At 40.6% G+C, this 20,286-nt stretch overlaps 1 protein-coding gene across 2 annotated transcripts in view; it reads left to right on the top strand.

Moving 5' to 3' along the window:
- Window positions 1-18,908, top strand: part of ttc13 (tetratricopeptide repeat domain 13) — a 24,662-nt gene extending 5,754 nt beyond the window's left edge. The window contains exons 3-23 of one of the 2 annotated variants that reach the window (XM_065963581.1): window positions 1,989-2,064; window positions 2,158-2,228; window positions 2,327-2,392; window positions 4,212-4,304; window positions 5,303-5,419; window positions 5,517-5,627; window positions 6,542-6,624; window positions 6,773-6,914; window positions 7,038-7,212; window positions 8,379-8,535; window positions 8,842-8,972; window positions 9,060-9,192; window positions 9,777-9,869; window positions 10,101-10,184; window positions 10,614-10,698; window positions 11,824-11,930; window positions 12,080-12,215; window positions 14,745-14,824; window positions 15,421-15,499; window positions 16,108-16,187; window positions 16,298-18,908. In XM_065963581.1, the coding sequence (XP_065819653.1) occupies window positions 1,989-2,064; window positions 2,158-2,228; window positions 2,327-2,392; window positions 4,212-4,304; window positions 5,303-5,419; window positions 5,517-5,627; window positions 6,542-6,624; window positions 6,773-6,914; window positions 7,038-7,212; window positions 8,379-8,535; window positions 8,842-8,972; window positions 9,060-9,192; window positions 9,777-9,869; window positions 10,101-10,184; window positions 10,614-10,698; window positions 11,824-11,930; window positions 12,080-12,215; window positions 14,745-14,824; window positions 15,421-15,499; window positions 16,108-16,187; window positions 16,298-16,412 (2,214 nt within the window). In that variant the 3' untranslated portion in view covers window positions 16,413-18,908. Of the gene's footprint in view, window positions 1-1,988; window positions 2,065-2,157; window positions 2,229-2,326; window positions 2,393-4,211; window positions 4,305-5,302; window positions 5,420-5,516; window positions 5,628-6,541; window positions 6,625-6,772; window positions 6,915-7,037; window positions 7,213-8,378; window positions 8,536-8,841; window positions 8,973-9,059; window positions 9,193-9,776; window positions 9,870-10,100; window positions 10,185-10,613; window positions 10,699-11,820; window positions 11,931-12,079; window positions 12,216-14,744; window positions 14,825-15,420; window positions 15,500-16,107; window positions 16,188-16,297 lie in introns of both variants that reach the window. The other variant, XM_020637054.3, reaches the window with a different exon arrangement.
- Window positions 18,909-20,286: the final 1,378 nt, after the last annotated feature.

Raw genomic sequence — 20,286 nt, 5'->3', positions numbered from 1 at the left:
TTAGCCTTCCTTTTGAAAGTTATGCCACAGAACGGGTGCAGCAACTCTGAAATCAGTCTTTCCCCCCTTCAGTCCTAAACCGCAGTATTTTCTAAGTGATCCAGCTTTGAGATCTGGTTCTGGAAATGTTTATAGACAGGAGAGTCGTCGGGTAAGGAAGGGATGGTGGAGCTTTCTTTGTTGACCCAACGAGTGCCGGCCTGCAGATCAATACTGGACACAGTGATGCGTTTGTCTCTGATCTCTGAAGCGATGAAAGGGCTTTTCTGTCTTTGTCAAATGAAAGATTTGAACGTGTTTGTCGTAGCCTCAGACCACATTTTTTCTAAGGTGTGGTTGCTGCTTAAACCACGCCCAACGGAGGTGTCAGGTTTGACGCAGGACATCTCTTCATTAGTTATTTTAACATCATTTGTTTGGCCAATGGGAGTAGAAACCCCGGATCATTGAAGCGTCACAGAGAGAAGGAAATCTCCCTCAAAGTGTTGACATCATCATAATGGTTGCTGCTACGTTTCTTTTCTTTAAACCTCTCTGTGAGGATGAATAAACGTGACATGGGGGTTTAGCTTGCCGGTCTTTTCTACTTGCTGGTTTTGCAAAACCCAAACTGCTGCCACAGCTACATTTGCACACAGTCAAATGAACCTCCTGTAATGATGTTTGCATTGTGTCATTCTGCTCCTCTCCTTCTGGGATTATATACAGTAAATACAAGGTGACACTTTGGAGGAAACTCGATCTTCAGGAGGAGACGCTGAGTGTTTAGAACTGCACAAGGATTCATTTTGCTCTCATTACGAGCGTCCCTGAACTTTGACAGGATGTTTCCTCTCTTCTGTTTGGCTGGTTGATCGGTTTCAACCTCGAGAGATGCTGCAAAGCTTTTAAAACAAGAACCTCCTTTTAACTTAACAGAATGTCCTCGAGAGAGGTTTTAAATGAACAGCTGCACACAAATAAACTCTTCAGCTGTTCAAATTCTCTCTAATAAGTCGAGTCAAGTCACATTTATTTATAAAGTGCTTTTACGCAGCAGCTGACCAAAGTGCTGTACAATGCATTAAGGAAACAATATACAGGAGTTTACAACGTTTATAAGAATAAAGAAAGTGTAAAAGTGCTTTGAGTATTCAGAAGACTAGAAAATAACTACACAAGTTCAAGTCCATTTACCAAGAGTCAACAGAGGGGGCAGACTTGATGGAAGGGGGGGAGGCTATTCCACTCAAAAAGCACGATCACATTTGAGCGAGGGGACAGCCAGGAGGACGATCGAAAGGGCCTAGATAAAGAGTGCAGGCTAAGGGGGTCGGTTATTCAAGGGGGCGTCCAAGCCGTTCAGGACTTTAAAAACAGAAACAGTGCAACCTTCAAATCGACAGTTAGGTCGTCAAAGTTTTTAATACTTCACCAAAACAAAATAATCCCAGGACCGAAGCTTGAACACACTGCAGCTCTTCAGTCGTGTTTTAACCCACCAAAAACAAAAAGAGCTAGCAGTCTTTCAAATTAAAAGGTCGGCATATACTGACGTTTCTCTCGTCCTTTTGGGGTCTCATAAAGATGCATAAGGGATGTTTATATCTCTTTTATACTCAGAGCAGAGGAGGAGATTCTGTCTAAATTGCACAAATATATCGGCAACCATTTGGTACATATGTGCAGTTGAGACAGCGTGCAGGAGTTTCCCTTCATGGATGCCGAGGAGTTCTCTTTTTGAAGCAGTTGTATTAAACTGGGAGTCAATATCGTTTGATTTTTACTCGTATAGAACATTTAAAATACTCTAAACCTCTAATCCTTTTAATGAAACAGAGAACATGTTTTCACTTTTGAGACTCTCAGTGTTGTTTTGTGTGTTTTTCCTCCTTCACACACAGGAAACCCAACATTTAGTTTCCTGTGTGACATTTCTGTCTCTGTGTGTTTCTCTTTTTTTTTCACCTGTATGTGTTGCTGTGTCGTTTCTTTTCTCTCTCTCACAGAACCAGGCCAAGTTGTTTATAGAACAGAAAAAAATCCCCTTCCCCGTAGATAACCACAACACAAACGAGGAGCTGGGTGAGTGTTTTGGGTTTCTGTACAACTCTCAATTCATGAACAGATTGGTCTGATCCTGGTTGGTCATTATTGTTTGTTTCTGTCTCTCCGCAGCTATAGGCTATGTTCTGATAGCCAACGGTCTGTATGATGAAGCCATCAAACACTTCTCCTTATTATTACAGGTGTGTTCACAGCTGGAGACTCACACATGAACTACACGCTCCATTTGTGTTCCAAACAAGACGCTAACCCCTGCCTCGTTTTTTTGTCTTTGAAACAGAGTGACCCGGAGCTGGTCAGCGCCATCTATGGGAGAGGTATAGCTTATGGGAAGAAAAGTTTACAGGTGAGTGATGGATGTTAAATAAACCTGCTCTCTGGTTCATTTAAAAACACATTCATAATCTTTAAGGCCGAGTGTCCATCTAGCGTTTTTTTCCGGGCAGAAAAGCGTTTGTGTGCTAAGAAGAAAAGCGCTGCACGTCCTTCCTGTCTCTATGACAACAGCCTGTTTTTTTTTACTGATCAAACATGGATGGATGGAACAAGAGGATGTGGGTACAAGACACAATCGATAGGCGGCAAAACTACAGGGAATATTACATATTGGGAAAAGGAGCGCTGGTGAAGATTTTCACCTTGAGCGCTCAGAGCGGCCGCACAAAAAAGGCGGAGCACTCAGGAAAAATAAGAAGCTGGGCGCTGCGCTTTTTCCTCAGGGCGGCCGTCTGCTGCAGAGAACGCTCTCTACACATAGAAAACAAATTGAAACAAGACGCTGCCGCTCAGAAAAAAAAAAAAATGCTCGGTGGACACGGGGCCTCATTTCTTAATCTCTATGTTTGGTCACTGTCTCTGTCAAATGTTACTGTCATTTCTTTTTGTTTTTTCTGCCCCTTGAACGCACCACTGGGGTATTAAGGTAGTTGTAGGTTATAGAAAGCAAGCTACAGAGCTGAGGTTTTTATTTAGAGAGACAACGTAGCGTGCAGGAGTTAGACTCGACAACTTATAAATTGGGAAAAAAGAATCAGGAAATGTCCAAGTTTAAAGTCACAGATTTACAAAACAAAAGGCTTCACATTTTGTATTCTTAAAGGGTTTTAAAAAGACTTCTTTGTGTGACCACGTCTTTAATATGTGCAATAAAAAAAAAACGTGTCTACTCGCCTATCGACCATAAAGATGAGATAAATGTCCCACGTCGTTCATGAGCAGCCCGTCTCGTCAATCATTCATCATTTCTTCAGGTGCATTAGTGAATTTACACCGTGAGAAAGTGATGACTAAACCCCATAGTTATTATTAACACTTTGGATTTCCTCTTGAAGATATGAAACAAGAGATACAAAGAGGTTTATTATGGGGGGGAAATGTCGCCTGATGTTATGAGTCAGTTGTGTGCTTTAACTGTCATCAAGGTGTGAAGATTATTCACAGCAGATGACTCACGCTTCTCAAGTTACATTTCTCTTGTCTGTTTTGTCTGTACTGATGAGCTGCCTTTATTTATTTCTGTCTCAAAATCTCCTTTAAATGTGTTTAAAATCAACTCCTGTTAATGTCATTTATACCAGATAAGATACAAATATTTATTTTTGGGGGTTTTCATGCCTTTATTTTTATATTTTATTTTTATATTTTATATTTATATTTTATATTTATTTTATAGATAGGACAATTGATAGAGTCAGAAATCAGAGAGATAGATAGGTGAGTAAAAAAAGAGCCACAGGGAGGGTTCAAACCTGCGGCGTCCACTCTCTATGACTGTTGCCTCTGTACATGGGATACATGCCTGCCGCTAGGCCACCGGCGCCCACCTTTTCTTACTGAAAGTCACCCTGCTATTTGGCAGATCAGGGAGTCTTTGTGACTGTGTTTTGGGGTTTTATTTGTCTGAAAATAAAAGGCATGCTGGACGTCATTGACAGAAGCCGTTTCAGGTAAACGCAGAATGACTCGGTGTGTCGTCCTCTGAATACACACTCAATCTGCCTGGTTATAACAGGATCATGTTCTTCAGAGAAAAAGCTGGAGGGCAGTTTTTTTATGCTGTGTTTGTTTTTTTGTCTGTGCTTATACTTCTCTTATATATTTATTTATTTATTAAGGTTTGGGTCAGCTAATCGTGTCTGCCTCTTGTTCCTCTGTCTCCTCGTCAGGACATAAAGAATGCTGACTTGGCGTTGTACGAGCTCAACAGAGTCATCACCCTCGAGCCGAACTGGCCCGAGGTCTACGAGCAGAGAGCAGAGGTGAGACTGACCCCCAACACAGACATTATTAACCCCTTCATTACTGTTACTTTCACTTCAGAAGTGTTTAGAAGTGTTTCACTCTGAGATTTTTTTATGAACCGTTTCCTCTTATTAAAGGTCACATATTATTCTAAATACACTTGTATACACTCATATGTGTCTCTAGTCTGTCTACAAATCCCCAACAATGAGAAAAGTCCATCCTCTCAGTCTTCTGCCTGCTCCACTTTTCAGAAAATGTGTGCTCAAACAGGCCGTTTGGAGATTTTCCCTTCATGACATCACAAAGGGCAGTAGCCCCTCCCCCAGGTGGGTGACACTCCCACAGCTAGGTGTTTGTTCTGTCCTGAGTCTGCCTTCTCACCGTAAACAATAGGGCATGGAGCGAGAAAGCCAGAGCTACCTCTCCTTCCAGAGAGGGGGCGTGGTCAGACACAGCTCATTTACATATTTAAAGGTACAGACACAGAAACAGCCTGTTCTGAGCAGGGCTGAAATAGAGGGGTTTATAGACATGATCAAGTACAGGATCAGAGTGGATTTAGAACAAGAAGCTTCACAGACATTTTTCGGGGAGCTCTGAGACTTCTTTAAACTGGTTGAAATGGAGGAGAATATGTGACCTTTAACCTTTACGACACAATCAATCAATCTCCCGAACAATTCACACAAAAACAGACATTTCTCCATATTCTCTGAGCCTATAACGATATTATTTACAGCAGATGATGAAGTCCTCAAATTCTTAGCAAGTTTCCCCGTAAGGCTTCTGTGACTACGTCTGAAGATAGTACAGAGGGAGGGATCACTTGCAGTTTGATCAACTGCAGTTTGAAGGCAAAACTTCACAGGAGGAAAATGACTCCTACCTTTTCTGTCTTTTCCCTCAGCCCTCAGGTTTTGTAAATAAAACGACCCAGTGTTTCCTAATATGTCGTCAAATCCACTTGATAGTAAAAGCATATTTACACTGTAAGGCATGTGTCCATCTTCAGATCCTGTCTCCTCTCGGTCGTATCAGTGAGGCTCTGGCCGACCTCACTAAAGCCATCCAGCTGCAGCCGTCGGCTCGTCTGTACAGACACAGAGGAACGCTGCTCTTCATCTCAGAGGTTTGATTTATAAACACGTCCTGTTTGTGTGTGTGTGTGTGTGTGTGTGTGTACATGTTTGCCTCTATTCTGATCCTCGGTCTTGTCTTCAAACCAGGACTATGTGGCAGCTATGGAGGACTTCCAGCAGTCTTTAGAGCTGAAGAAGAATCAGCCCATCGCCATGTTGTACAAAGGCCTCACCTTTTTCCACAGAGGCATGCTCAAGGTAAGAGACATGGAAATATCAGACTTTGGACAAATTGCACAAGATCTGCAATAAACGCTTAAGAAGTCACATTCTCTCACCTGATTGGCAGAAATGGAACTTCTTACACGCCACACGTGCCTTGTATTTTGCCTTTATATGCATGTCTTATAATAATAATATTAATAATACACAAATCTGGACTTTGTCAGGTGAATGTAGCTTATATGAAGGGTAACAAGATATTTATGGCTCAAAGTGTGACAGATACATTTTCTAAGATTTGTGTTTTTGCTGTGTAATCTTAATAAGGTGTTACGGCCTCTTTAACATACAATGAAGTAAACCGAAAGAGGAGACCAAAACATATATAGACTTTTAAACCCTGAGCTTTATTTAAATAAGATTACCCCCCTCAGGAAATAATACCATTTAAGGAACACACAAAAAGGACTGGAGATCCGGCCAAACAGAAGAAGAGATTGGAAAGTCCCGAGCCAACCACGTAATGGGACACTGCTCTTGGCCCCTCCCCCTTAAACCACATAATAACAAATTAAATCTGCTGAAACTCAAACGAACAAAAGTAGGACTACCGGTCCCTCCAGCCCAAACTAAAATATCAAAACCCCCTATTTTCATAGACCGCCGCTGAGATGTCATCTCCAGAACATCTGCTGCTTTCTGAAAAACAAACATCCAACACATAATGCCTCTTCTGTTTGGATACTGATTCAGTGAAATAAAAGCCCAACATTAAAATCCTTAAGTTAAGCCTCGAGTCTTTTTTCTACAAAACAATCTGTAAATCCACGACCCGATGTCAGAACCCTCTGCTGAGTCAGAATCTGACATCTATCCATCTTCCCTATTTCCATTTCCTGTTTACTCTGATTTGTCAATATGGGTGAGAAGTTGTGTTTGTCCCTCATCAGGAAGCCATCGAGACGTTCAAAGAGGCTCTGAAGTTAAAGTCTGACTTCATAGACGCCTATAAAAGTCTCGGACAGGCCTACAGGTGCGTCATCTATCTTAACTCGCTATGTGGGTTTTTGTATTTTAAGGATTTGAGCGTCCTACTTCCCCCCCCCCCCCCCCCCCCCCTCCCTGTGCCTCACTAATCCTCACAGCTGCTGTCTTTGTGTTCTCTTCTTCCTCTTTTCCAGAGAGCTGGGGGATTTTGAGTCGGCGATGGAGAGCTTCCAGAAAGCCCTGATGCTGAACCAGAATCACATCCAGTCGCTCCAGCTCCGAGGGATGATGCTGTACCACCACGGCTCGCTGCAGGAGGCCATAGGCAACTTCAAGGTAGACGATACCTCTGCTTGTATACTTCAATAACTTCAACTGTGCGCATAAGACCCACTGCATGTCCAAAAGATCTAATGTGGGGCCTTTACATTTCTGTTTTGTGTGTTCCTCGCCTTTCAGAGGTGTCTTCAGCTGGAGCCGTACAACGAGGTGTGTCAGTACATGAAGGGGTTAAGTCATGTGGCGATGGGCCAGTTCTACGAGGGAATCAAAGCTCAGACTAAAGTCATGCTGAACGACCCTCTGCTGGGACAGAAAGCCAGCTCGGAATACCTCAAAGTGAAATACCTCAGAGGTAGGTCGCCCTGCATCACACACACACAAAGTGTTTAGGAGCAACATGTCAGATATCTACTGAATGAAATGATAAAGTGACCTCACTATATGATCAGACATAAAGGAAACATGCTATGTTGAAGTGCTGGCTTCTCTGACAACAATGCAGCAGCCAGTATGTCCTCCTTCTAACTTTAGATTCTGCTCCTGAATGCTCTGGATTTGTTCTGAACAATTCAATTCAATTATGTTTGAAAGTCACATTTCATACAAACGTAAACAAAACAAAAAAATAAAAAAAGTGGATTCAAGAGCTTACTTTAAACCAAAACATATTTTTAAAAGGACCAGAGAAGGTAGGCCAGCAGGTGTTGCAGCGATGGAAGCGGGCGAGAGAAGTGGTTCAGATAGAAGTGATTGTACCCGACCTAAAAAGCCTCTGCATGTTTCTAATAAGCTCCACGAGCAGAAACGTGCTCAAACCAGGATCAATATTGGAGATGCTTTTGAAAAATGGAGAGAGGTTAGAACACAGAAAAGTTTACAGACCCATGCAGAGCTGGATAAACACTGAAGCTTCAGAGTCCACCACATGGTGACCTGTGTGAGCATCGACTCCAGAGAGGAGGAGGGGGGGGAGACAGCTCTCTACAATGTTTTGGATTTCAACTGCAGTACCGATTTTAAACACTAGGAGTCTGAGTTACATATTGCTCCTTTAAGATATTTTGTTTCACTGCTTTAAAGACAAAGCTGAAATGCTCCGTGTAATTTTCAGTCCTGAACCTCCGCATGTCATGAGAAACGTTGGCCTGAGTTTACATTATGGACTCTTAACTTTTATAGCTTTTTGTGCAGCTGGCACATGTGGATACATTTAATACAGGTATACTTTTGTAGATTTTCACATCAAGGCTTAGCTAAAATAGTTTTTTAATTTGTTTAACCAAACATTTGAAAAAGAAACATCTTCACTGCAAGAATAACTTCAAAATAAAGTCAACTTATGTCGGGAAAAAACGCCTTATTTTATAGAATTAATAATTTCTGTTTTTTATGACACATGAGAAAAAAATGAATATTTATTTAAACACTTCTGATTGCTAAATTTAGATTTAAATTGAATATATCTGCTCCTCTTAAATCTGATGTTCATTTTGTCCCTCCATTATTTTTTTTTACCAGAGTACTCTCGTTACCTGCACTCCCACCTCGACATCCCCGTAGCAGAGTACAACGTGGACCAGGACTTACCGGGGAACTTCAAAAATCACTGGGCCAAAAACTTGCCATTTTTAATCGAAGATTATGAAGAGCAGCCCGGCCTGCAGCCTCATATCAAGTAGGTCTGAAGGGGTCGACGATAACACGTTTCATTCTATGAGCAATAAGCTGCAGAACCTGCTGAAATATAAACTGTTTATTCTTTCTTGTCTCTGCAGATATTGCTCTGACATTAAAGCAAATCTCAAGATATTGTTACAGAAGGATAAAACACAACAACATATATGATTTCAGAAAGATGCATCTTCTTGTTTTAGATTAAAAAAAGTATAAATAAGATCCTTAGTAAAGGTCTTTATTCCTCAGGTTGTTTTTTTTTTGTGTGAGTCCATATTCAACATCTCCCTGTGTTTGTGGTTTACAGAGACGTGCTGCCGCAGAACTTTGAAAGCTACAGCAGTGAAGTCCAGAAGTTGATCTGCACGGCCGACCACCTGGGGGCGCTGATGCAATATGACACTCCTGGTTTCTTACCCAACAGAAGGATACACAGAGGTACCACTGCTGATGATCACTTAAGTTGATTAATAATAATAATAAGTCTTTCTTTGTACTGATCACGTGTTCTGTGTGCTCCCTCAGCGATGGGTTTAGCGACCCTGGAGGTGATGCAGGCCATGCATCGAACGTGGAGCAACTCCAAAGTGAGAGTCAACGGCAAGACCAGACAAATGCAGTGGCGGGATATGTTTGACATAGCGGTTAAATGGAGAAGGTGAGGTTTTTATTTTTTATTGAAACCCTTATTTAACTTCAAATCAGCCCCTTTAAAAATCCTCCCAATAACTGCACTCCAAAGGGACATGGTACATCAGTCCCTGTTGAACATTTATTATGGGTTTTAAATGGTCATAAATGAAGAAGTACAGGGGTAAAGGACAATTCATCGGCATTGAATGAAACTCTATTCAAAAGAAGAGTGATGTAGACGGCTTCTACGTTTGATTCAAAAATCAGATCTTTTTGTTTTTTAGGATTTTAAGTTTCTCTTAAAGCGTCCGTGTGTCCCTTTGGTTTGTCTGGTGGAATGAACCAAAATCACCTTAACTGTTTGTCTCTCTGCCATGTGTCCAAAAACATTTCTTGAATCTCATGAAAAGCTGTTGAATCATATTTGTCTTTAGGAAATCACACAAAGTAACCTGAACACACAGGAGCAAAAGGATTAAGCATAAATAAGCACCATGATAACCATCAGTGTGCTGTTGCAGTGCTCGAATCGGTCTTGGTGTCTCACTCCTCTTCTTGTTCCTCGGCCTCTGGACTGACACACTAAACAGGTTTTTCCTCTTCTTCTAGGATCGCCGATCCAGACCAGCCAGTCCTGTGGTTAGACCAGATGCCGGCCCGGAGTCTAAGTCGAGGCTTCAACAATCACATCAACCTCATCAGGTGCTCAGACACTCCTCCTCCTCATCAACAGCTGCTCGGCCTCGTTCGGGGTGTTTCTCAACTTTGTAGTGCTAAACCCTTCTTTTCACATTCTTTGAAATACGACCCAGTTTCTTTGAGTTTTTAATTCAGTTCTGACAGATTTCGCTTGAAGCCTTTCTTCTTCAAAGATATATTTTGACAGTGTGTTTGAATAATCTCTTTTTTTTAATCTGATCTGTATTCCTTCAGGGGACAGATTATCAACATAAGATACCTGGCCTACTTCGACAACATCCTCGACTTCATCAAAGACAGAATCCTGGTGTATCACGGGTAAATCACACCAAAACGTCCCCGACTTTTTCTGTCTTCTTCAGACTAAAACACATGAATCAGAATGGTTTGCACCGTCTCTGCTGCTGAAATGAATTCATTTATTCCACCCCTCACTCTCTGCATTCACTTGAGAACTTAGCCGCCCTTAGTGCTAACACATCTTAGCCTGACCTTAGCCCTCTGACAGCTGCTTATTTGCTGCCAACATCTGCTCGTCTCTTCAAATCAGAAGACCGCAGTTATGATAACACGCTCCTCTTCTGCATCCTGCCATCAAAGCAGAGTTATGTAAATCTGGTTGTTTTTTTTCCTCCAGGCCTCGATTAATTTTGCATGAACATGTTGAGGAAGCCTCTCATGAATATTTCTTCTTCTGTTCTCTCTCTCTCTGCGTCTTCAAATAAATGAACTTGTTTTGTGTGTCAGGGCGTACAACCCGAGAGGACTCCTCGAGGTCCGGCAGGCGCTGGAAAATGTGAATAAAGTAGAAGATCTGCTTCCTATAATGAAGGTAAGGACGAACAAAGAAGATACAATGGGTTAAGAAAAAATTAAAAAGAGAGACAAAGATGTCTGTATGCCCAAACTGACTGGATTTAAAAACATATTCTTGTACACAGTTGATTGAACAATGAAAACTAGAAGAAAAAAAAATTCAATAGAACTTTTAAATCAAGAGTTTGCAAAGTGCCTTGACCAAAAAGCAAATTACAAACAAAGTAGGCAGCAAAACAAACTCACACACCATGGGCAGACAGCACAGACAACACAGCAAAGACAACATGAAGGTACAGTGAATACAAAGATAAACCAAGGGGACAAAAGATGTAACAATGTAAAGTCTGTATGTCAGCATCTTGCAAAATGACTCAACTCAATTGGAGGTGCTGACAGGAAGTGACCAGAGGCAAAGCACAAAATCGACAGCTGTTCTTGAGAGCTCTAATCAGCATCAAAATCATCTTAAATATCATCATTGTAGGTGTGTGTAAGGGTTCATGACTCTGCAGATCCAATGGAGTTCATTCCACCACCAGGGGGCGACAGAGGGGAAGAGTCTAGTCAGTGTTTTAGGGCCCTGATGTGAAGGTTTGGATCAGACGCCTTTCATTATCAGAGCGTAGTGAGGAGAGTGTTTAGGTAAGGAGGAAGAGGTTTTTGTTACCTAGCAACAAAGTTTCAGATGAACAGCAGACTACCCAAAAGGATATAAAAGTGTCCTCTTTTTTATATTTTTGTAAAGTTTTGATTCTACTTCACAGTCCTGATCAGTAGGGTCATTTTTACTTTTGGTTTCCTTTTTTAAAAAGTAAGTTGACCTCGAGTTGAGATTGTTTGTCAGCATCTGTTTCCATGACGACGCAATACAAACACATAAAGATGCAGAGTTAAAACAATGCAATAAAAAGAAGCAAAGTAAAAAAGGAGTAGTCTATAATGATGAAACAATGACGAGGATTATTCGTCATTATCAAGATCAAAAATGAACCTTCAAACTTTCATGTTTTCTAAGTTTAAATGTTATTCTGCAGTGATTACACCTCGTCACTTTGCGGCTTGTAGTTTGTCTCGTCGTTTCTCAGCAGTGAAAACCCAGGATGTTTGTTTTTCTGTGCGTGTTTGTTTCCTGAAGCAGTTCAACAGTAAAACCAGAGATGGCTTCACGGTCAACTCCAAGGTGCCGAGCATGAAGGATTCTGGGAAAGAGTACGACGGCTTCACCATCACCATCACGGGAGACAGGTACGAAGTCCGCCGACACCATGTGATATACAACCTGACCTCTGCCCTTTAACAGCACTCACATGGGTTATTAATCACAAATAAAGGACATGTTATTGATGTGTATTTATTCTGTATAACTATTACTAATCTGGTCGTCTGTACGTCAGGGTGGGGAACATGTTATTCTCAGTAGAGACTCAGACGACTGAAGAGCGGACGCAGCAGTACCAGTCGGAGATCGAGTCCATCTACAAAGACCTCACGGCCAAAGGAAAAGCTTTAATGCTCTCCACTGAACTGGGGGTAAGAATGACCTCTGCATGTTACTCACTGTGTGTCTCATACTGTGCACGGTGTCGCACTCTGAAGCGGCCCGGTTCAGTTCAGTTTGGTTCACTACACATTCATTGTCAAAAGTTGGAAAGGGTACCTAAGAGCTGATCTGCACCATTCTGATTTTTTGGTACCCAAAGCAGTGGGATTTTAAGCGCACCAATCCGACCCTAAAGGTTGGAGCTAGACACTGTGGTGTCTGTTGATTGGTCGAAAGAATCTTCACTTCCCGTGTGACAAAACGCACCATGTTTAAATATTTAATATATATAGATTTGTAGAGAGTCATTTTAAGGCTGTTTTTGTGTTTTTTGCTTCAGAGATGCTTCCTATGAATCATTGATTGAGTTTGTTTACTCTGTCACATTCTTCTTATTTGTTTAATTTATTGACTGTTTGCTCTTTGTCACCGCCGCTGTGATTTTAGTGATGTGGAAACGCAAGCAAGATCAAAGTTTACTGAACCAAACCGGACTGCTTGGTGGAAACAGCTCTTTATTTATCCTGAGAGCACAAGTCAAATAAAATAAAAAACGACAACCTTGGCTTCAGGGGAATTGAAGAGAGCCACATTTAACTATTCTATGACATTTTATGAATAATACATCCAATAATGGAGAATAAATGTCAGATTCAGACAAAAGTTGTTGTTCCAGTTGTGGGAAACGTGAGTTAAATCAGGTGAAGTGATCCATGAGAATCGGCTCATGGCAGCATCATGAGATAATGACACAGAATGTAAACTCGGGCCGGCGGCTTTAACACATGTAGAGAGACTCTGATGTCCATCCCAGCATCACTTCAGTCATCGACATCACCTCCTCTTCTGCAGAAATAAAACATCAGATTTCAGTTTTTCTAGTCGTGCAAACTATGGAAGGAATTCAACGAACTCTTTTGGGGAAAGTCGGAAATATTTCATAAATTGACGACGGAGCAGGAATGTTTTGAAATGTGTTTTCCAGACGGATGCTGTTGATACCTGTCAGAGCGAAAAAACAGAAGTTAGTGAAATACAATCAAACAATTCACTCTTCGACATCGTTCATCTGAAGGTTCGGCTTTCTGTTATTGTGTCCTGATTTATAATGACCCGCTATCCGAGCTCCGATCAGACACGTTAAAGAAAACAAAAGAGCGCTCGGTTGATGACGCAGCAGAGAACTGAGAAAGTTCATGTGCTGGGGAGATGGGGCCGTTTGAGGAGAACATGAAGCATAAACAAAATCAAATGGACACATCTATGATGGGAAAGCGAAACGACAACAAAGAAAAGAAGAAGGTCTGCAAAATGATGGGAGCAAGATTCAGGTCCATCATTTTATCGATTCATTTTAATATATTATAATAAAGAGCAAGATGAAAAACTGGATTTTGAAAAGTTTAAAGATTTTGATTTGATTTGATTTTGATATACTTTATTAATCACTGAGGGGAAACTCGAGTTTACAATGTTATTTATAGGGACATGCTTCTCACATGCATAGGCCCCGAATCACACACATGCACAAACAGGACCTGTGGACATTAGTTATTATTATTTATTTATTTTAATACTTTTTATTTGATAGTTTTGAAGAAAAACAACAAAAACTGTCAGAATGAGCATATATACATTTGTATATGGTTTGTATAGAAGATCTACATATAAGTGCTTCATCTATACAAGCATGGATAAATATTTCTGTTATCTCATTCTACGACAGAGAAGAGTGAGCAAAATAATTTTTAAATAAATAAAAGTAAAAAAATATAATAAAAAATAGAGAAAAGGAACAACAGAGCATATTAACTTATCAAATATATTTTTTAAATAAAAAAAAAATAAAAAAAAAGAGAGAAAAGGAACAACAGAGCACATTAACTTATCCAAAAAATAAAATAAAAGTGGGCCTTGGATTGTTCTACTCTAATAGTATTTATTTATCTATTTTTGTCTGTGTTCTTCACCCTCTGCTTGTGGCCTAAGTTTAATGCTTGAGTACACACAAAACTTCGCTCTTGTCCTGTGGACATTAGTGGAGAGATGTCAGAGTGCGGTTGCTACAAGCTGCTATGCAGAGCAGTTTTGGGTTCGGTGCCTTAAGTGCCTCTGCATTTCTCCGGAAGTGTCCTGGCACCTCTCCAGCTACCAGTCCAACTTCCATATCATGGTACGCTCTGGGGCTTGAACCAGCGACCCTCCAGGTCCCAACTCAAGTCCCTGCAGAGTGAGCCACTGACTAGAAGCGCTTGGAGCAGCCACAAAAAAATGGCGGAGCGTAGAAAAAACGGACTCTGGGCGCTGGCTCTCTTCTCCTGCAAACGCTCTCTCCTCATCGGGAAAGTGACAAATGAAGCTGGCGCTCAGGAAGAAAAAGCCGGGTGGAAACAGGCCGTTACAGTGTTTAACTATTATGATGTGATGACCTGCCTGTTAAATGTTTGTTTATTAATGATTTAGAAAAGTTCTCTATAAATAAAGGTTATTCTTGTGACTCTTTTCTTTCATGTTCATAGGATGCAGATGCTGTCTGTAACCTGATCCTCTCCCTGGTTTATTACTTCTGCAACCTCATGCCACTCTCCAGAGGATCGAGGTAAGTCTCCGTCGAGCAGCCTGCAGGCGTAACGTTCTATATTTCCACAGATAAATGCGTGATGAGAACAGGACGTTTTTTTTAATGTTAGGGTTTGTTCTGACAGGTTTAATTACGGTATAAGTTAACCATCTTTTATCGTAATGATGAGGCGTTCCGCCCTCAGGAAAAATGCTGAAGGATTCTTCTATGGCACAATGTGACAGGAAAATCTTTACTTCAAATAGAGATGGCAAAAAAAGATGATATGAGGATTAATGTAAAGGAGTGATGTGTAAGCCTCTCACTTTGTGGATTTAATGTCATCAAGTATCTGTGAAGCAGGAGGACTGCCCCTCAAACCGTCCTGTTCAAAGTACTGAGGCTGGCAGGAGAAACATATTTACCTATTGAACAGGTTTATGCTCGTAACTGTCGCCGTGGAAACCCACAAATCTGTTCTAGTCATTTGCAGACATCAGTGTGGACGGACTGCCTTCGAGATCTGAGACCTAAATCTAAAGAAATTCTGAATACATCTCGATAGATTCCTGTAGAGAATCCCGTTTGTTATCATGTGGTGTGTAATAGTGGTTTTTTAATCTTCCTCTCCTCAGTGTGGTGGCTTACTCGGTCGTAATGGGGGCGCTGATGGCGAGTGGGAAAGAGGTTATCGGTAGGATCCCGAAAGGAAAGGTAAAACACAAGTCTCTCTTTTTTTTTCTTCTTTTTTTTTACCTAAATGAAAAGTTGTTCTTGTGTCTGAATGTCTTCTTAATCTCTTCAACAAAAACTTCCTGACACAAGAATGATTCTTTCTTTCTTTCCAAGATATTTGAGATATTGAGTTTTACAAACAATAAACATAAACAAACAAAAAGAGGGGTTGGGCATGCACATTACACACTACCACATCGAACACAGTAAGTTACAGAGCAACACAAATAGACTGAATCATGTGGTAGTAGCAGTAATAGCTCCCCCCCACTCATCATCCCACTGTGTTGCTGGATAATTACTAAGGCACAAAGCGCAACAACCTCCACGGAGTCATGCCGAGTCGAGACGCTTCGAGCTAACGAGGTTTCGGGGTCATGAAAGTAGGATAAGAAGGGTCCCCAGGTCTTAAAAAAACTATTTCTCAGAGCCACTGACAAGAATGATTCTCATAACATCAGATTAATATTAGGGAAGAGTATCTGCATTGACATGAGAAATTAAAAAATCTGCTCTGTTTTTTTCTGAATGAATGAGATGTACCTCTGGCTATAAGGTTGTGAACTTTAATTCTTCTCCTTCTTCAGTTGGTGGATTTTGAAGCCATGACGACACCCAGTCCAGACAACTTCAGTAAAACAGCCAAAAGCTGGATGACTCTCAAAAGGTGAGCAGACAAACAAAAACACATATCCCACTGTCGTCGTTGTCCCTCTCCTCTCGGCGGCGACGCTCACCTCTCACTTTTTTTTTTTTTTTTTCTCTCTTTGTCAACAGTTTGCCGAGTTGGTATCAAAATCTTCCGTCTGTAGCGGAGACGTTCCAATCGACCAGAACAATGTTAGAAGTCCTCAACACTGACTCGTCCTCACACTGTCCGAAGAAGTCCTAACACGACTTCTAGACGGGAGAGAGAGACGCGTGTTTAAATAAAAGTCTTAATAACGGAGCTTCTTCACCCCCAGCTCAACAAAAGGGACTCTGTCTTCTTCTGCACCCCAAACACAACAGGACACAGTTCTCACATAAAGCGGGAAAAACAAAAACATTATGGGACACATTTAGGAATCAGACTGTGCCTATAACTTTTGGTCCGTGATGAATCTGACGGGATGTGAATGCAAATTAAAAATATTGTTTTGAAGTAGATTTTCCTCCATGAGGTGGCAGCCAATTTGGGTTGTTTGAAACCTAAAATAAATCTGATTTTAACATGAAATTAGGTCTTAAAAGCCTGTCCTGTTCTCTGTCATCCTCCCTGACACATACATCTAAATGTTTTAGTTCTTGCACCACTTTAACCCAATTATTCTAAAAGTATACATGGACAAAATAGTCTTAAATAAAAAGTTTAACTTCGGCTTGACTGGCAGTACTTTGCCTCGGACTTAGCACCACAAGACGACAGAAAAGGCTGAAGTAAGTGATATTTTTCTAATGTTGACATTATCATTTGTACTCAATCGAGCACCACTGTAAACGGTCTGCTTGTTATTTGAACTAGGATCCAACTTAAATGTTTTCTTTTGACCTCAAAATGCTGCTCATCTTTCAGCAGCTGCACTGACATTTTCTTTAAAAATCGGCTTCTCAATCATTTTAAATTGTCTCTAGAAATGTTGGTGCTTGTTACATCGTCTCACCTTGAATTGATCCCTCGATTTCCACTCTCTCGTATTTTTGGGTGGATGACGGAGGACTGTAGCGTCACAGTTTGGGATGCAGAAGAAGTGATTCTTTCCGACCTTTTCTTCCTTTTCTCTGCTTTTTTTTTTTTAGGCCTCACATTAAAACACCCGAAGCACAACGTCCATCTCATGAACAGTCAGCATGAACAGTCTTATGTTGCTTAGTCATGGTTTACATTAAAGCTTTGGATCACTTTAGATTGGGAAGTTTGTTTTTGTTTTAGCAAACTAAGAAGAGTCTTTCATTCAATATTCAAGAGTGCATTAACCACTGCTACCACACACACACAGACACACACACACAGTCCAGCCTATCAGCAGAGAGACAAAAGTTGTGGGATTTTAAAACTATGAAACAAAAAAAAAACCTTCAGGTCTATTGAATTCCACTTAGGATACTTGAAGCAGTGTTTCAGGCTGCGGTCACAATCGAGGCTAACGTGATCTGAAACGGAGTTTTTTTTTTGTGGGCTCCCATTTGACTCGGATCAGGATTTCTTTTATGACAATGTGAACAAAACAAATTCATGTGGAAGCTGCTCTTTTTTAAAATCAGGTTGGAGCCACTTTCATATGTGTGTAGTCTTTCAAAAAGTCATGATAACAGCCAATCAGAACTGAGCACTGAGGCTCGCAGTGTGAACGCAGCCTTAGATTTTGTTTTCTTGACACTCAGAGAAAAGTGTCTCTTCTCTTACTAAAGGGTGTTGAACCATTTTGTTTCCTTTTACTGTGACCAACAAAGGGTTGGTTTTAAGGTGGGTTGGCTGCAGGAAAGAGATTTAGAGCAACAGTCAGATTTTCAGAGATCATCTTGAGACAAAGTTTTGTGCATGAAGACACTAAGAAAGGACATTTATTGTGAAGTCAACTTATCCCGCCTAGAAAAAATGAACGGTTAAGTGATTCGAGCTTCTCCAATTTTGAAAACTTTTACTTTGAAAAGAAATACTCCCGCACACTACTCGTGCTCGGTATCACCAATTTATATAGATAATTAACGTTTCGGATATTGGACTGATGTCGCCGGTCCACGCCACTCATCAAGAAATATGGTTGAGCGCTTTAAACATTCTCAGCTCGTACAGTCACCCTTTGAAGACTAAGCTGTAAGAAGTGTCCACAAATGATCAACATTCAGACGTCCTGATGTAGAGGGAAACATAAATGTTAAAGTTTCTTGCACTTGAGTTTAAACTTTTAATTTGAAAACCTTACAGATGTCGCTGCTTCCTGTTTGTATGTGAAGCAAGCACAATGCTACAGCTTTAATACAGCTTTGTGTAGCCTTACAGATACTGCCAACAACAACAGTAACATTATTAGATATGATATAAAAAGATCGGAATCAGTGTCGGTACATGTGTATCGGATTTGAACTGAAAAAAAGTGGATAGGTGCATCTCTAGTTTAATCCTGTAAGGGAACGTTAACATCCGTTTAAAAGGCATATCTAATTGATTTCCTGCTTCGAGTCTTGTGTTTGTTTTGCTTTGGGTCTTTCCTTCATATCAATGATTGTTCTGGCTGGGAGTTCGTTTCCTGGGTGATCCTGTCATTAAAGTGCTCTGGTGGGTGTTAAAAGAAGAAGACGGAGCGCCATAACGCATCTTAAAGCTCAAAACTTGAAGGAGGGAATGTTTTATCAGATGAGTGAATGAATGTTAAGGAGTCAATAAAACTGGTTTACAATTTTCAAAGCCTCTGTTGTTCTTTTTTTTGTTGTTTTTTTGGAAACCTTTTACTCTGGGGAAATCTTCGGAAGCCCGGTAGTGCCAATCTGAACAGGTAAAGAGGAAATTACAGATTGCACTGGCTTTTATTTAAGAATGTATTTTTCTACTTTTTTTTTTTTTACACTAGGTTGATAGTTGTGTTATAGTTATTGAGACATAGATGTAGTGTAATTAATTTATTAAGATATTCTATCTTTATTTAACCTCGGAGCACCACCTTACAAAGTAAGGAAATTAATATTTCTTGTAGTAATTAATTAATCAGTCAGTTTGTATCTTGAAGGAAGTAATTCTAGAAATGTTTAAACCAGAAAACACAGACAAAGTTCTGAATTGTATGTTTAAAATTTAATAAAGAAATGGTAAATAATAAGGTATAGATAAAACAGATAAAGAATATGATTCTTAGGATCGGGATAATGCAATTATAACGTATGGTGACATTATATATTTAATAACGAGCTAAAACGGGATTGTTTTGAATGACTTAATCAGCAAATTATCAAAGGAGAAAAAGTTGATAAACAAATTTTGGGATTCTATTTGGATTTAAAGGAGCTCTGAATAAACACGACTCACGACCTCATCGCTCAACAGCAGCTGTGAACCAACGCTCTAACTGTGAGGTGGCTCGGATTAACTCCGCCGGCTGGTCCCGCGTTTCAGTCTCCGGCAAGCGGCTCTTTTCAGGCCCAGAGAGGTCCACGGGCCAGATTAGATGCCTTAGCACCTGGGTCGGAGTATGCAGCTGGGATGGAGATTGCAAGTGGATCCAACAGGAAAAATATTAAAGAGTCTTTTGATGCGTCGATTTCCAATTTAAATTGACCTGATGGCCATCTCCATGAATCTTAATTAAGAAATTGGCATTCAAAATTGAAGAGCCAAGACTTTGGAGAAGAAAGTTCAAAAGCCTTACTAGAGCCAAAATAATTGAAGTTTCAAAAATGTGCGCTCAGAATAAAAGTTCAGCAGAGATTCGTCTCTTAACTCTTAAGGTGATTCGAACTGAAGTCCTAAGAGAAGCGGAAGAAGAAGAGCAAGAACCAGAGATCTGAGCTGAGTCTGAACTTTTATCAGCTGCAAGAGAGGGTTACTCCTACTCTGACCGGAGGACATTTGTTTAAATTAAACCGAATTTACTTAATAAGATTAAGAATAAGAATCTAAACATATATACGTCACCATACGTTCATCTGCTCCATCATGGCGGACGGTGCGTGCAGAGAGACGCCTGCTCTTGGGATTAAATCGGCCACGTTTAAAACCTGTGATCTATGACACGGTAGATGGAAAACTGATTGTAGAGGATGAATTTCTGAACTTCCTAGCGGTCAAGATA

This window comes from Labrus bergylta, chromosome 15 (assembly GCF_963930695.1).
Source record: "Labrus bergylta chromosome 15, fLabBer1.1, whole genome shotgun sequence".
NCBI classification, from domain to species: Eukaryota; Metazoa; Chordata; class Actinopteri; order Labriformes; family Labridae; genus Labrus; species Labrus bergylta.
Note: the sequence above shows the minus strand (reverse complement) of the source record. Positions and strands in the feature narration are given on the sequence as shown.